The sequence below is a fragment of the Ceratotherium simum genome, chromosome 39, assembly GCF_057802395.1.
Source record: "Ceratotherium simum simum isolate JZ-2026a chromosome 39, ASM5780239v1, whole genome shotgun sequence".
NCBI lineage: Eukaryota > Metazoa > Chordata > Mammalia > Perissodactyla > Rhinocerotidae > Ceratotherium > Ceratotherium simum.
In genome coordinates this window covers 13,970,280-13,986,895 of record NC_141938.1, presented here as the reverse complement: position 1 = coordinate 13,986,895, position 16,616 = coordinate 13,970,280, and the positions used below count along the sequence as shown (strand labels likewise).

Below are 16,616 nucleotides of genomic sequence, written 5' to 3'. Positions count from 1 at the left end.
TGTCTGGGTGACACCCCGCAGGCTGTGAGCATGTAGGTTCCCGTGTGTCTGTCTGGGTGACACCCGCAGGCCGTGAGTGTGAGTCTGTGTTTGTGGCACCCTGCAGGAGGCGTGTGTCCGAGACGCCCCAGCGGCTGTGAGCGCGGGTCCCCGCGCGTCTGGGTGACCCCGCAGGCCGTGTGTGTCTGTGCCACGCTGCAGGCGCCGAGGGTGTGGGTCTGCGCGCACGGTGTGCGTTGTGTGTCCGTGTCGGAGTCCAGGAGGCCCGGGCCGCGAGTGTCCCCGAGCCGCCTGCGTGTGTGTGTGTGTGTGTGTGTGTGAGCGCGCGCGCGCCGCGGCGAAGGTGGATCCGTTCGCTCCGCAGCCAGCCCGCCCCGGGCCCCACGACCCGCCGCCGCCGCTCGCCCGGCCTCCCCTCGCGCGGGCCGGGCCGGGGATGGAGGCGCAGCCGGAGCCGCCGCAGCCCGGGCCGGGGCGCGGAGCGGCCTGAGGCGCGGGCGGCGCGCGGGGCCGGGGGGAGGGCGGGCCGAGGGGAGGGTCCTGCGGGCCGGGGGGGCGGGCGCGGCGCGCCCCCTCCCTCGCGCGCTCGCTCCCTCCCCCGCGCGCCCTCCCTCGCCGCCTCCTCCCGCCGCCTCCGGCCCCCCCTCGCCGGGGACCGAGCGCGCTCGCTCCGGCGCCGGCCTCGCCTCCTCGCAGCAGCGCCATGGTACGTCGCCGCCCCCACTTTCGTTTTCGCCCGGGGAGTTTTTGGGGTGGTGCGTGGGCTCCGGGCGAAAGTTGCAAGGTCTGGGGGGGCAGGGGGCGGGGGCCGCCTGAGGGAGGGGCTCGAGGCGGGGACCCCCCCCTCGCCCGCCCGTCGCCGCGGGACCCCCGCCCGCCGATCGCCCCCCCCCGCGGCTGGGGGCGGAGCTGGCGCGCGGCGGGGGACCCCAAGTGGGGGGCCCCTCGCGGGCGCCGCGGAGTTGGCGGGGAGGGCGGGGCTCCCGGGAGAGGGTCCCCCCACCCCGAGGCCGGGCCCCCGCCCCCTCCCTGGCCGGGCCGGAGGAGGGAGGGAGGGAGGGCGCGGCCCGGGGCGCACGACCCCCGAGCGCGCAGCCCGCGGGGGAGCCGGGGCCGGAGAGGGGGCGCGCGGCGGGCCGTGCGGGGCGGGGGCGCGGCGGCCCCCGCGGGGTGCCCCGGGCCGGGCGAGCGCGGCGCGCCAGCTAGCGGAAAATGGCCGCTGCGGAGAGGGGCGGAGAGCGCGCAGCGGCCGCCGCCGGGCGCCTTGAACTTGGAGCCGGGCGGGCGGCCGCGCTCGGCGCCGCGCAGGGGCAGCCACCGGGCCTGCCCTCGCCCCGCCCCCGGGCCGACCCCGGCCCCGCCGCGGCGCACGCGGGGTCACCAGGGGGCCCAGCCCCGAGGGGTCACCAGGTCTCGGCCTGGCGCGCCCCAGGCCCCGCGCGTCGGTGGCTGCACTCGAGGGTTCCGTGTCCGGTCCGCGGGCATGGGTAGCATCCGCACTTGAGGGGTGCGTTTGGGGGCTCCTTGCTCCCCAAACGGGTCAGCACGAGAATCCGGGGGTGCGTTCGCGGGGCCTTGCGTCTGGGGGTCCCATCCCGCTCCGTGGGTCCGTGGGTCCCGTGGCATCGGGTTTTCTGCTTTACGTCTGTGTGTGTCTGCGCATCCACGTGGCCGTGTGTGTTGTGTTGCGTGTGGCTGAGAGCATTGTGCGGCTGTGGGACGGTGCGCGTGTCTTTGGGTAACTGGGCGCCGTGCCATATGTCCCTGTGGGGCGGTGTTGTGAAGCTGGGTCGTGTATCCCCGGGGGCCGCGATGCCCCTGGGTGACCGTGTGGTGTCCCTGTGTGAGTGTGTGGCAGTTAGGGGGTTGCCGGGGATTGGGGAACTGTGTCGTGTGGCTGCGTCCCAGGGGACAGTTGGCTGTCGCTGAGTGCCGGTGACTGGCGCTGACTGACTATTCCTGGGGATGGGTCTACACCCTCTCCCCTCGCCCCCCTCCCCCCAGTTTTTTTTTTTCCTGTAACCGGGGTTGCTGGGGTGGGTGGTGGCGGATGCTTCCTCTACCTTGCCAAAGCTCTGTCCCCTCATCGCACCCCGGCCCTGTCCCCCCCACGTCCCCCCGCCTCGGGGTCCTCAAGTGGTCCCGGCTTGAGGTTCGGGCGCGAGGTGGCGCCGGGACGCGAGCGCTCGGTGGCGGCGACGTCTCCCGCCAGGGGCTGCGCGTGCGCGGGGACCTGCCCCGAGGGGGGCGGGGCGGCGGGGGTCCCCGACTCCCCCGCAGGGGAGGTCCGGAGGGATGGGTAGTTAGAGGCGCTCGGGGGCTGGGTCGGGGCCCAGGAGACCCCCTCACCCCCTCTGCTGGGAGGCGCCCCCCGAGTCGTGCCTCCCAGCGCTTAGCCAGGCGGGGCGCGCGGTGTTGCTTGCTCCCCCACTCACCCCCCAGGGGAATCCCCACCGCTCCCCCCACCCCTGGGCCTTTGTATAATTTTCTAAATATACAAGCCCTAGGCGCAGGCGCAAGTGTCTGCTTTTTACTTTAAACCTGCGTGCCATTTGCGGGGGGCTGTTCTGGAGGAAGCAGGGACCCACATCCACACGGGGATACGTACACACACCACACAGAGTCATGTGCTCCTGAACCGCCCCCCCCCAGGCCCCTCCAATCCTGCGGTCAGACACCTGGCCTGCCCTCCACAACGCTCCGCTCCGTCCTTACCGTCCCACTTGTCGCCTGGGGCACGGTGGGACACGCCCTCAGGGCACGCCGTCCACAGCCACACGTGTACATAACTCCGTGCACACACAGGCGCACACACAACCCCACACAGACCCGCACGCGGACACAGATACACAGACACACTCACAGACCGGCACCTGTGTTTGTGGGACCGGGAGGGGACAACCCCCTCCCGCCCTCCCCCCACCTCCATGTCCCAGCCGTGTCCCTGCGGGGCTGGGACAGCAGAGACCCCAGCTCTGGGGGGAGTTGATGGGCACGGCCGTGGGAGGAGCAAGGATGTGGTGTATCCTGTGTTATTGTGTGTGTGTTGTGTCTGTGTCTCTGTCTTGTGTGTGTCTGTGCCAGCCCTAGTGTCATACCCCACCTTTACTCCTCAAGACCGAGGACCTTCACATCCCCTCTAGAGCCTCAGTTTCTCATCTGTAAAATGGGATCACACAGGACCCCGCGCCAGGGCGGAGGAGGGGTGGCCCTGTCACGCCACGCACTCACAGACCTGGCCCTGGGCTGTGTCCTCCGTTCTCTGGGGATGGCAGCTGTGGACTTACCTTCCCTGCCTGAGCAGCTCTGTGAACTCCACTCACTGTGTAAAAATTTACTTTTTAATTACACAAGCCGTTCATGAGCATCTAAGGAGGGTTAAGAGATGTCCAGAGTGAAAATCAAACCTTCCTCATCACCCCGACCCCGGGGGGACCCCACTGTTCACATCCAGCTTTGTCTGAGCCACTGCACATGGAGCAGAAATACATTCTTATAAAGGATCCATGTTTGTTCTTTTTTTAAAAATCCCAAATGAGGTCTTGAATTGACTTGCTGAGTCTACGGGGATTCTCAGCCGGGGGTGGGTCTGCCCCAGGGGACACTGGGCGATGTCTGGGGACATTTGTGGTTGTCACAACTGGCACGGAGGAGGAGGGGGGCAGACCCCGGCCTCCAGCTCGCTTTGCCCCTGCCTGTCTCTTGGAGACATCTGCAGATGGGAGCCCCCGTCCTTTTTCGGAGCTGTGTAATATTCCAGCCTGTGCTGTGTCTGCATTGCTGAACTGGCCCCCCCAGTGATAGACACGGGGACCGGCTCCCAATTGTTGACATTACTGTTATAGGATGACAGTCAACACGCTTGTGCATCTGTATCTGGGACAGTTACAGAGAAGCCTGAGTGAGTTATGGGCAGAGTGCATTTTTATTTTTTAACAAATGCCTAATTGTGCTCCAAAGCCAGGAGCTAAATCATGCGACCCCCTTCTGCGCCCTCACACGCACAGGTCCACATCCACCAACTGCTTGGTTAAGAAGCCACTGTGTGCCTGGCAGTGTTCTAAGGTCTCTGAGCATTTGCTGGTTCCCCACAACAACCCAGAGGGGAGGAACCATCACAGTGTCATTTCACACAAGGGGAAACTGAGGCACAGGGAGGTTGAGCTGCTGGCTGGGGGAGACCTAGACCCAGGCTGCCACGTTGCCGCACCGCTGGCCAGCTGTGGACCTACTGTGTGCACGACAGGGGCACCTCCTGCCCAAACTAGAATAGCACGCAGAAGGTTCTACCGTCCACCACCACTAATATATTAACAGTCTTCACACACGTAACCTCGGGGACTCTGATCTCCCCAGCCTTCCGAGATGCATCCCCCGTGGCCATTTTACAGATGTGGAAACCGAGGTCCCAGAGGGGCAGTCTGTACTCCCCAAACTTCACCCTGAAGGTCGTAGGCGGGGCAGAGTCAGGGGGCAGCCCAGCGGTCGCTGCCACCGGGGGGAATGCTCTGAAGCCAACTTTGATTTGAAATATCTGTGAATTGGGGACTGTGCCCTCTACGTGTTCGTGACTTTTTTAAATAATAAAATCTTGCTTCACGTTGCTGGGTGTTGGGATTTGGGTTCCTGGACGCTGCCTCCCCCATTCGTCCAGGGGGGTTTTAAATGCCCCCCACAGCTGCCCAGTGGGGTTCTTAACCATTTGCGAAGCCCTCAGGATGTGCTGAGCACTGTTTGCATAACCGTCAGCCACAGCCCCGGGGCCCTGGGCCAGTGGCTTCCCGGCCTCTGGGCCTCAGTTTCCTCCGCTGTAACACGGGGGAATGACTGGATTGCTGGCATCTTCCGTGCCCCTGGAAATGGGTATCATTCGGCCTCAGGATGCTCAGAGAGACCAGTCAGAATGGCCAAGCTTTCTAAGAATGTCTGGGGCACACTCAACGGGAGGTCGAGGCTCTGCTAAGGGTCATTGTCTTGGAGCTGCCGACCGACCCCATGGGGCGGGCCCTGTTAGTCCGCTTTCCGGGGGAGGACAGGAGGGGCGGAGGCGAGGGTCCTCATCGCCTGGCCTGCGAGGTGGGAGTAGAGCTGTGAGGCCTCTGAGCTGGCTGGGAGGATTCAGGGAGGGAACGGGGGAGGGTTGAGGCCGCGGTCATCGGGTGCCCTTGGGGCTGCCTGCGGGAGGCAGGTCTGTGCCTCGTTATTCTAGAGGGGGAACAAGGGAGCTTTAAGAATGTGGGCTCTGGGGCCAAATGGCCGGGCTCCAAGCCACTCAGGGTGCCTCAGTTTCCAAATCCGTGAAATGGACACACCGCTGGGGTCAGTCGGATTTCCTAAATACCGGAGAAGAGGCTGCAGCGGTTTATCTGGGCAGCGTGAGGTGCCGCCTGGTTACCACCCTCCTGGGGTGCTGGGGAGATATATGGGGGAGGCCAAAGTGCCCCTCCCCAGTTCCCCTTTGGTGCTGGCACAGGAGAGAGCAGATTCCCGGGAGCTCCCGGGGTAGCTGGGCCCTTCTGGTTGTAGCCAAGCCCCTCTCAGCGGGGAACCGCAGCCCCTGTTCGGGGGAGCGGGTGCCGTGGGACCCCTCTCCTGCCCTGTACCGGGGTCCTACATCTTTAAGGGGAAAGACACGCGCTCGCCCGGCCTCTGCACACGTCACTTCTTCACCCCCCCACCCCCCCCCCACTTGGCTCGTGTCTCCAACTTCCCGGCCAGCTCGGGGCGGGTTAGGGGGGTCTTAAAAATCGACCTCCGGCCCCCAAATGTCCAGCAACAACGCCCCCTCCCCCTCCCCCCCGGACCCTGGCTGCGGTGGGGTGCGCGCGGCGCGGTGGTCCCCAACGGGGGGACCGGGGCGGCTGGAGATGCGCGCTCATCGCGGTGATGGGGGATCATGAGCACGGTCGGGGGGTGGGGGGGGAGAAGCGGCTTTCCTTCCTGGCTCGCGCTCTTTTTTTCCCTCGTTTCTTTGAAAGTTGGATGCGGAGAAGTGGGAGGGGAGAGCCACTGGGGGGAGGTGGCCAGGAGGAGGAGAGACAGAGACGCAGGGAGAGACAGAGACGGAGGAGCAGAGAGGGAGAGGTGGAGGGGAGACAGGAAAGGGAGAGAGAGACGGAGGGAGGGAGGGAGCGCGGGAGGGAGGAGGGAGGAGGGAGCCCGAGGGAGGAGGCGGCGAGGAGCGCGCCGGCCGCGGCCGCGGGGGGGGGTTTGGAAAAATGACTCAGTAAGTTCAGCGCGCCCGCTCCGGCCGGCCCTGCGCCTCCCGCCGCGCCCGCCCGGGATGTATTCGTCCCCGCTCTGCCTGACCCAGGTACGCCCCCCGCCCGGGCCCGCGCGCGCCCCCCGCGCCCCGCGCCCGCGCCCCCCGCAGCCCGGCCCGGAGTTTGGAAACCCGGGGAGGCGGGACGAAAAAGGCGCGCGTCCCTCCCGCCGCCCCGGATGCCCCTGCCACCCCGGCCAGGGCGCACGGGGGCCTGGGCTGGGCAGGGGACCCCCACCGCCACCGCGGACCCTCACCCGGGACTCCCGCCCTACGCCCAGGCCCTTCCTCCCTGCCGAAAGTGGGGGCTCGGGGGCAGGCTCGCCCTCCCCCACGCAGGACGCGCTCCCACACCCCTCCCGGGAAGGTCTGGGGGCGCCCCCAGGCAAGGCGCTGCGTGTCCCCCGCCTGGAGCGGGCCTGCGTCTACGAGCAATCGAGGGGGTCCCGGCTGGACCCTGGGCCCCCGTGGCACTCTGGAGGAGAGCACCCCTCTGATGCGTTCCTGGACCCCCCCCCCCACCGAGGTGGTGTCGCGCCACCCCAGCCGGGGCCGCCGTTCCCCCCATGAGGGGCCCACGTGTGCGTGGAGGGGGAGGGGGCGCGCGAAGTTGGAGGCGCCAGCCGTGGGGGGAGGGGGTGCTCGGCCGTCCCGGCTCGGCCTCCCGCGCCCCCCGCCCCCCAACTCCGTCCCGATCTTTTCGCCGCATCGATTCGGATTATTGAGCCGCCGCCGCCGCCGCCCGGAGGAGCCGGGAGGCCGGGCGTTCCGGGGTCTGGCGGGCACTGCGGCGCTGCGGACGCCCTCGCCAGCCCGGCACCTGCCCCTGCCGCTGCCCCCCGCCCTGGCCTCTCACCCTGGCCGCGCTCCCCGGCCGCCCGGCCGAGCCTTCTGCAATGACCGAGGGGGCGTGTGGGGAGGGGGCAGCCGCCCCTGCCCAGGCCGCGCCCTCCCGGGGACCCCCTTCCTTCCCACAGCTCCCACCAGGACCCCTTCCCAGCTCTGCTGGGTCTGCTTTCCAGCTCCGCCTTCCACCCCCTGTCCTGCTGTGTCTTTAGGCCAATGAGGCTGCAGCCTCAGTTTCCCCCAGGGGCCATGGGGCTAAGGCAGCTTCTGGAGAGAGGCGCGGTGTAGCCTCCAGACTGTAAAGCGCGGTGCACGCGGAAGGAGGGAGCCGGAGTGTCCTGAGCAGCACCGTATGGGGAGCACGTGGGTGCCCAGCTTGAGCCCCAGGGACCACCAGTCTCTGCCGGGGGTCCCCCCATGCATGGTCCTGGGGTCCCGCTGGTTCCTGGTAGGATCCTGCTGGCTCCCTCCAGCTGCCACTGGCTGGGGAGTTCTGGCTCCTGCAGGGCTGCTGCAGAGGGGGTCTTGGCTTGTCCTACCCATGATCCCCTGGGTGACCTTGGCCAAGTCCTTGCCCCGCTCCAGCCCTCGGAGTCCCCTTCTGAGCCACTTTGGGGGTCCCCCGAAGCAGTCGGCCACCCTCTGCCTCCCCAGTCGACCTGAAGCTCCCCGAGAACAAGTGGCTTCTAGTCAGGGTTTTTATGTGACCTTGGGCCTCCCAGCCTCCTCGGGGCTTAGGGGTGCCCCCGCCCCCTCCACCCTTCCCGCGCTCCCAGAGCCGCACAGGGGGGCCGAGCCCAGCGCGGGCGGCTATTCCAGGCGCGGGGGTTGGAAGGCCGCCTTCTGTCACTGCGCCCTGGAATTCCCCCGCCAGGACTCCTGGGGAGACAGGCCTCCGTCCACGGTGCCCAGAGCGGGTGGCGGGGAGAACCGGGCCTGGCGTCGCCCGGGAGCTGGTGTGTTCCCCGGGCCTGGCTGTCCCCGAGCAGAGCAAGGATCAGCCGGCCGGGCTCCCCGTGGAAACTAACAATCGAAAATACCACGTTGCAAGAGACAGGGAGACGGGGAGATAGAGACGGGCAGAGAGACCTAGGGGCTCCAGGCCAGGGGGGCTCCCCTTCTCTGTTTACTCTCCCACGTGACCCCCCACCCTGGAGGGGACCCCCTCTCGGGCTCCCCTGCAGCCTCAGTGTGGTCCCTGCAGCTCCTTGCAGGTCTGGGGTGTCCCCCTGGGGGACCCGGAGGGACTGGACTGTCCAGGCAGGACCCCCACTCCTGGCTGTCTGGCTCAGTCTCCCGATCAGGGCCCCACCCCATTTCTCTCTGGCTGTCTTCATCTCTCCCCTCCCTGTCTCTCTGTCTCTGTGTGTGTCTCTCCCCATCTGTCTCTCCCATCTCTTTCCGTCTCTCTGTCTCTGTGTGTCTCTCCCCATGTCTCTGGGCCTCCGTCTCCCCCCTTTCCCCACCAGTTCTACAACCTGGGCCCATCCTAAAATAGCTCCCTTTTAGCTGATCCGACCCGGATCCTTCTCCGAGCCCAGGCCGGCGGGGGAGGGGACGGAGGCCGCTCCGGTGCCAGCCCGCCCCGTGCCCCCCGGCCCTGCCCACCGAGGTGGGGGGGTGGCGGCAGGGCCCGGGCGGCCCTGGAGGATTCTGGGAGCCCCGTCCCTGTTTCGCTGGTGACTCAAGCCCTTTTCACTCTTACTCTTAAGAGGAACTGTGTGAAGCAGCCGTTACTTCCATAAATCCTGCCGGCGGGAAGGCCTCCCTCCCTCCCTGCCTCCCCGCCCGCCACCGCCACGTTAGTTATTCCGGGTTTGGGGCCAAATCTCTCTTGGCTGCGGTGCCCGGATTCCCCGGGGCCGCAGGCTGGGCCTGGCCCAGGCCGCCTCCCTCATTCATTCATTCTGCCCTTCATTTCTTCACTCCTTCCCTCTCTGGGCCGCACTCTACTGCTGGTTCTCCAGGGGGGAGACTGAGGCTGGGAGAGGACCCTGACTTCGCTAACACCTCCTATGGGGCCAGACGAGGGGGGACAGAAGGCAGCGAGGTGTCGGCCTGCTGGGTGCTCTGGGGGGCTCTGCTGGGGTCGGGGGTGGGAGAGGGGCCGAGACCAGAGAGGGCCAGGGCGTGCCCAGGGCGGCACAGCGTGGCTAGTGGGGCTGGGCGTGGGGACACTTCCCCGTGGCTGTTTGGCCAGGCCTGGGCAGGTGGGTGGCCCCCGTGTGCCCCCCACCTGTGGTCTCATGGCCTTGGATTCGCTCCTGTGAAAGGCCCAGCCTCGCTCCGTGTCTCTCCCCGCTCTGTGTCTCTCTGTCTCTGAGTCTCGGCCCCCTCCCTTCTCTGCGGCGGAGGTGCCTCAGCGAGCCAGGGCCGGGCGCCTTGTAAATCACGAAGAAGCTAGGATTCTGGCCGAGTCAGCGTTCTCCCTCTCTCCCTCTCTCTCTTCCTCTCTCTCTCCCTCTCATCTCTCTCTCTGTCTCTCTCTCCGTCTCTCTCTGTCTGAGCCGCCCTCCCTCCCTGTCTCCCACCAGTGGATGGGAGGCACCGCCCTGTCCGAGGCCCCTGCCCCACGCAGGCCTCACACACGCATGCACGTGTTCACACGGACCCGCACACACATGTGAGGCCTCCTCGCCTGGGTGCGTGTCTGCCCAAGGTGTGCAGTGCAGGGGCTCCCCGGGGAACCACGCACACCCACACGCGTGCGCACAGACCTACACGCTCCCCGACAGCGCACCTATGAGGACACAGCGCCGCCTGCCCCGGAGGCGCCCTGATGGGGTCCCCGAGGCGGAGGCTCAGGGCGGCCCCAGCTCTGCAGGCGCGTCCCCTCCTCTTCCAGCTGTGTGACTCTGGGTGGGGGACCTGGGCCTTCGTGTGCCCCGTCCTCGCCGGGAAATGAAGTTCGCGGGAATCCTCAACTCCTGGGGCCGCCTGAGGGTTCAGGGAGGCGGGGCCTGGCACACAGTGGGTGCTCGTAAATGCTTGTTGCATGAATGGATGGATGAATGAAGGAATGAATGAATGAGTGAACGAATGGTTCTGCCAGTTGAGAGAAGGGTCTTGAGTTCTCCAAGCCTCAGTCTTTCCCAGCATAAAATGGGAAACATAATCTCGCCTTCCTCGGATGCGTGTCCTTAGCACAGTATACAGTAGGCGCCAAATGAGTACAGCTGTGATTGTGGTGGTTGCCAAACATAATTGAATGAAACAGGCATTTTCTAGCTGACCCTTCGTTCTGTCACCATTTGCTATTTGGCCCTGGGCCAGGTGACAGGGACAGAGGTGACCCCACAAAACGTGGAGCCCTGGCCCCCAAGGGCTTTCCTGGCGGCCCTGCCTCCCGGCCCAGCCCCGTGCAGGGTCTCCCTGAGTTTGGCCAGACCTGAGCGGGTACCAGCATCCTTTGTTGATGGGGACGCGGGGACGGGGCGGAGGATGGGAACGCTCTGCTACTGGTCTGGATGCTGGGACAGAACAGAACAGATCAGATGCCTGTCCCTGAGGGGTGACATCCTAGGGGAGGGGGTGGGTGGGAGGGGAGGTGACAGGGCAGGACGGGGCCGCGGCTTTGGCTAGAACAAGCCCCCGAGGAGGAGGTGGCATGTGGCCCGGGACTGAGCAGGGGAGGGGAGCCACGCAGATTCAGAGAGAGCGTGGGGGTGCAGAACGGCATCGCTGGGGGGTTCCGCCGACGGGGCCAGACCATGTGGTCGAGGGGCCCGGTGGAGTCCAGAGGTCCACGATCACAAGGACCTGGGTTCAAGTCCCAGCTTGGCTCCTTCTGGCTGCGTGACTTTGGGCCACTGGCTTCAGGGCCTCGGTCCCTCCCTCCGGAGAGTGGGCACAACAATAGTTCCCATTTCTTAGAGTCAATAGCTCAGTAGATGCTCAGCCTCTGAAAGGCATGGCCTCGCTCCCAGTCTCTCTCCCACACCCTGGCCCTCTGGCTCGGCCCCTGTCATCCCCTGGGATATGCAGGCCCAGAGGGAAGTCAGGAGGTCCAGGGTGTATACTCTCTGGTCATATTGACAGGAAGTTTCCACTCTCTAGACTCAGTTTACCCAAATTCCTCCCTGCAGCCCACCAGGCCCTGCATGACCTGCCCCGTCCCTTCCCTGCCCTCCCTCCTCCCTCTCTCCCCCTCGCTCCCTCTGCTCCAGCCACACGGCCTCTTCAATGTTCCTCCAACACACCAGGCCCATCCTGCCCCAGGACCTTTGCATGGGCTGTTTTCTCCACCTGGAAATCTGCCCTGGACTGTCATCTTTCAGGTCTCCGTCCAAGTGTCCTCTCCTACGAGAGACCCTCCCCGACCACCACCAGCTAAAAAACAGCCCCCAAGAGATTCCCTGGCCCCTCTCAAACTCCTTTAAATTTCTTAGAGCACTTTGTTCGATCTGACGTTTTAGTGCATATTTGTTGGCTTGTTTAACATCCATCCCTGCCCCAGATCAGAGGGTGAGGGCCGAGCCCAGGTCACCGCGGGTCCCCAGCACCATGCACGGGGCTGGCACACGATACGCGTTCAGTAAATGTTTGCTGAACAACCTAATGACTCTCTCCCTCAAAGGGTTAGGAACGAGCTGTTCATAAACTCTGATGCTCTGAGCCTAGGGGGCGGAGTTACCTTAGGTTAGGGACCTAGGTGCCAGATGGTCCTGAGTTCGAATATGAGCTCTGCCTTCTGCCAGCCATGCGACCTTGGGCAGGTCATTTAATCTGGAGGAGAGGACATTGGCACTGGGGCTTTGAAGGATGCATAGGAGTTTGGGATAAGCACTTAGGAAGTGGGTAAGATAGATTCTCAGTCACATCTGTGGAATCATTGAGTGAATGAAGGAGAGAGAATCCTTCCTGGAAAACTTTCAGCTTGGGAATCGGGATTTCCCGGTTTGCTGCTCTGGACTGTCAGGGTGGGAGGGCCACAGGGAGGCCCAGAGAGGGGCACGGCCCAGGGCACGGTTGCCCAGTAGAGAGGGCCCAGGAAGAGTTTGGACGTCAGAGTTTACCCCCAGCCGCTGCTGTTCTCTTCGCCCAGGAAGTCGCAGTGGGCCGAGTTTCTGGGAAACGGGGGTTCTGGGAAAGGCCTGGCCTTGTGCCCCGTGCCCCACCTTGTGTCTCTGGTCACCATGGCAACAAAGTCCCCCAGCCCCCCACAGCCTGCAGTGTCCCTTTCTGCCCATCATCCAGAATGGGAAACTGAGGCCCAAAGAGGGGCAGTGATGGGTTCCTGGGTCTTACAGAAGGTGAAAGCAGAAGCCTGTGTCGCCCAGTCTTTTTCCCACACACCATCTGCCTGGCAGTGTGTCTTGGTCCTGGGGCTCAGAGCTGGGGGACAGCGACAGAGCTGGCCTCAGAGACCCCGTGCTTGTGTGGTCCAGGCTAGGTCTGAGGGAACCCTGAGCAGAGCAGGAAAGGTTGCCCAGAGGAAGGAACACTGGAGATGGGGCTTTGAGGGATGTGTAGGAGTTTGAGAGGGTTCTCAGCCTCTAGCTTGCCTTGGCCGTCTCTTTGCCTTGGGAGGAGCCTGGGGAAGAGGCACCTTGGTTGTCACAGGTCTTGTGGGACAGAGAGTGACAGGCTTGCCTCTCACCTGGCCTGACCTCATGGGCGGGACGAGGGAGGATGGGGCAACAGGTCCGTGACCCAGTTACATGCTGTTTGTCCTCTTTCCTCCGGCACCAGCTGGGGTCACGGGTGACGTGGGCCCCCGCCCCTGCCCGCCTCCCTGGCACCTTTTCCCCAGAGAGGGGGGAGGGCTCGGAGACGGGGAGGGGGGCTCGGGAGGGGAGGAGCTGGGAGGGGGTGGGCCTCCGGGAAGGGGTGGGGAGGGGCCCTGAGAGAAAGGGGTTCACGAGAGGAGTCTGGGAAGTCACGCCCCCGCTGGCTGGCACCCCAGCTGCCCCTTCCCAGCCACCCCTTATCACAGCCCCAGTAAGGGCCAGACCTTGGGTGGTGGCCACAACCCAACGTCGCCACCCTTGCCCTGGCCTCCTGCCACCCTGGCGCCCCCCCCAGGGGCCAGCGACCCGTCCCTCTATCGATTCCCCACCCCCCACTTCTCCGGCCAGACGGCCTGGGCCCTGGGCCCAGCTCTGCTGTGTGACCCTGGGCCAGTCGCTCCCCCTCTCTGGGGCTGGCTTGTCGAGTGGCACTCAGACACAGGAAAAGCAGGGTGGAGGGTGACAGCGACGGGGCCTGGGGTGGCCCCCTCCATCCCCCCTCGGCCTCGGCGGGCCAGCAGGGGGGCCTGGCAGCGGAAAAGGGCCCCAAGGTCCCATCCCTGCCCAGCTGTTCTGATGACTCACGCTTCGGGGGACACTGGAGTGGGGAGTGGGGCTGGCACAGCCGAGCCCGTCCCCCACCCTGGCCGGGGCGGAGGCTATTTTCAGAGCCTTGGTAATAGGTGACATCTGAGGTCGTCCCCCCCTGCACCCCATGGCCAGAGGTGGCCCAAGGGGAGCTGAGCACAGAGATGGGGGGTGCACCTGGCCTAGAGGGGGACCAGCCCGGCACATCCTTCTGGAAAGAAAACTAACAGCCCGAGCAGCTGTTTCCCTCTGCCCCGGAGAACAGGCTGTTCTGCGAAAGGGACTGATGGCCTTCGACGGGGGGGGGGGGGGGTCCTGGGTTCCTATCCTGACACGGTCCCCAAGACCCTGTGGGACCCAGCCCAGGTCTACGCCCCTCTCTGAGCCTTAGTTTCCCCATCACGCAATGGGTAGCAAGGCCTTGGGGCTTTGCCTGCCCCCTGGAAGATTGTAAGCAACCGAAATAATTGTCACAATGACAGCAACGTCAATAATAACAACAACAACAACAACAACAATAATAATAACACTAATAACAACAACAACAATAATAACAGCATAGTGCAGCCTTGTGAGAGCTGGGTGGATAATGGGGTTCCTGTGCCAGGAAGAGGTGTCCCCCCAATTCGAGAAGCCCAGACAGCCCAGGCAACAGGGGAGAAGTGAGAGCGAAGGTTTTCTTCTCTCTGTGGTCCTGTCTCCTTGAGTCTCTCGCTCCCTGAGGCGGGGACACCAGGTCCCAGCTGTTCTGCAGCCTTAGTTTCTCTTGCTGAGAAATGGGGAGAATGAGACAGCCTTCCCACCCCCATCAAAGGGGACGGGCCCCCCATGGCCCACGGTGCTCTCCGAGGGGCCCGGCTGCTGTTCTCATGGGGAGGTCAGATGGGGGTGCGCCCCAGCCCCAGCCCTGCTCCTCGTGACTGGGTCCCCTCTTGGGGCCTCAGTTTCCCCATCTGGAAAACGGGTACCGTGGCCGCCAAACAACACCAGTGAGGCAAAGAGAGGGGGGCGTTGGAGTGACACCTCTGAGCAGGTCTCAGGGCCTCTCCAGGTCTTGGTTTGTCCATCTGTGGGTCTGGGGGGAACGGGCCCCCAGGGGTCCGCAGCTCTGACCCTCCGTGGCTGAGGTCTCCTTCCCCTAGTGCATTCTGATCTCTTGCCCCCTCGGGCTTCCCCGGCCCCTGCAATGGGTCTGTGCAGGAACCCCACACACCCTCATCACCCCCTGATATCCGGGGGGCCCTGGTCTTGGCCTGTGGACCTCGGCCAGTCCTTCCGAACATCTGGTCTAGGCGAACAACCCTCGACCTCCAGAGCTCACAGTCTAGTCCTGGGGGGTTGCAAACTACAGCCCGGGGGGGCCAGCGTCCGCCCTCTGTCTTTGTCAATAAAGTTTTATTGGAACACGTGGTGCCCCTCACTTAAATCTGACGGATGGCGGGTTTTGCAGTACAGGGCGGAGCTGGGTGGTTGCAGCAGAGACTCAAATATCCCCTATGTGGTTCTTGACGGTACTTTTAATGGGGTTTGTTAACCCCAACTCTGGTGGGCAGAGAATGGATCCATGAACCCAGACCTCAGTGTTCCCCATCTGTACAATGGGTCCCCATCCGCCTCCACGTGGGGTCTCTGCTTGCCCTGGGGTTCAAGACGGTCCTCCGTGAAATGCGCCTCCCACGTAGTCCAGGCCTCAGTTTCCCCCTCTGGGCAATGCGTTCCGGCCCGTCTCCCACGGGCTGCTGGGGGGGTGCCCGCTGGGCCGCGGCTGCGCAGGAGGTGGAGGGGTCTGCGCCTGGCGGGTCTGCCTGGGGGTCCCCGTGGGTCCGCGCGCCCTGACCTCTGGCCCTCCCGCCCGCAGGATGAGTTCCACCCGTTCATCGAGGCGCTGCTGCCCCACGTGCGCGCCTTCGCCTACACCTGGTTCAACCTGCAGGCGCGCAAGCGCAAGTACTTCAAGAAGCACGAGAAGCGGATGTCGAAGGACGAGGAGCGCGCGGTGAAGGACGAGCTGCTGGGCGAGAAGGCCGAGGTCAAGCAGAAGTGGGCGTCGCGGCTGCTGGCCAAGCTGCGGAAGGACATCCGGCCCGAGTGCCGCGAGGACTTCGTGCTGGCCATCACGGGCAAGAAGGCGCCCGGCTGCGTGCTCTCCAACCCCGACCAGAAGGGCAAGATGCGCCGCATCGACTGCCTGCGCCAGGCCGACAAGGTGTGGCGCCTGGACCTCGTCATGGTCATCCTCTTCAAGGGCATCCCGCTGGAGAGCACCGACGGCGAGCGCCTGGTCAAGGCGGCGCAGTGCGGCCACCCCGTGCTCTGCGTGCAGCCGCACCACATCGGCGTGGCCGTCAAGGAGCTGGACCTCTACCTGGCCTACTTCGTGCGCGAGCGAGGTGAGCGGGGGCCCGCGGCGGACGCGCGCGCACGCGCCATCCCCGGGGGCGGGGCCCAAGGGCACAGGCTCGCCCAAGGCCTGAGGGGCGAGGTGGGCGCACGTGCCATCCGCGGGGCGAGGCGGCCATCGCGAGGGCCCGGGGAGGAGGGGCGCCCTCCAGGTGTCCGAGGGGGCAGCAGGCCCACGCAGGTCGGAGTGGGCGAGGTCCAGGGCCGAGGCGGCCCACCCCGGGGAAGGGGATGGCCGGAGGCAGTGGGAGGGTCTGAGGGAGGAGTTGGGCCACACTCGCGTGGGAGGAGGCAGGCACCTGCGATGGGAAGGGCTGAGGGAAAGAGATGCCGCTCAAGGAGAGTCTGAGGGGGGAGGCAGGTGCGGCCTGCGGGCTGAAGGTAGAGGGAGGCCCTGACGGGGCGGCAGGCCCCTGAGGTCTCAGGAGATGAGAAGGTCTGAGGAGTAAGATGTGACCTTGTTGGGAACAGGGGGGACAGGAGAGACACAGGTGGGAGAGGGACAATCTCACTGTCCATCTGGGCCGGTGCTGGCATCGCTCTGGGAACACTGAGAGTTGATCGACTCTCAGACCTCCCGCAGAAGCCCATGGGCACATGTGTTGAGTGGGAACGGGGCGCTGTGTGGCTTTGGCTAGGTCACCACTCTCTCTGGTCCTCGGGCCCCTCCAGCTGGGTGTTGGCTGGCTCTGGGGTTGAATGCCCCGTGGTGAGACCAGCGGAGTTGGTGAGGATGGGGAAATCCGTGACAGCTTCCTGGAGGAGGCGGCTGGGCTGAGCTGAGCTCTGCA

The 16,616-nt window shown here is 65.3% G+C and overlaps 1 protein-coding gene across 4 annotated transcripts in view; it reads left to right on the top strand.

The window, feature by feature from the left end:
- Window positions 1–654: 654 nt before the first annotated feature.
- Window positions 655–16,616, top strand: part of NFIC (nuclear factor I C) — a 55,326-nt gene continuing 39,364 nt past the window's right edge. For 3 of the 4 annotated variants that reach the window (XM_004441319.3, XM_004441317.3, XM_004441318.3), the window contains exons 1-2: window positions 6,212–6,313; window positions 15,284–15,815. In XM_004441319.3, coding sequence (XP_004441376.1) covers window positions 6,284–6,313; window positions 15,284–15,815 — 562 coding nt within the window. In that variant the 5' untranslated portion in view covers window positions 6,212–6,283. Of the gene's footprint in view, window positions 707–6,211; window positions 6,314–15,283; window positions 15,816–16,616 lie in introns of those variants that run through there. The other variant, XM_087425760.1, reaches the window with a different exon arrangement.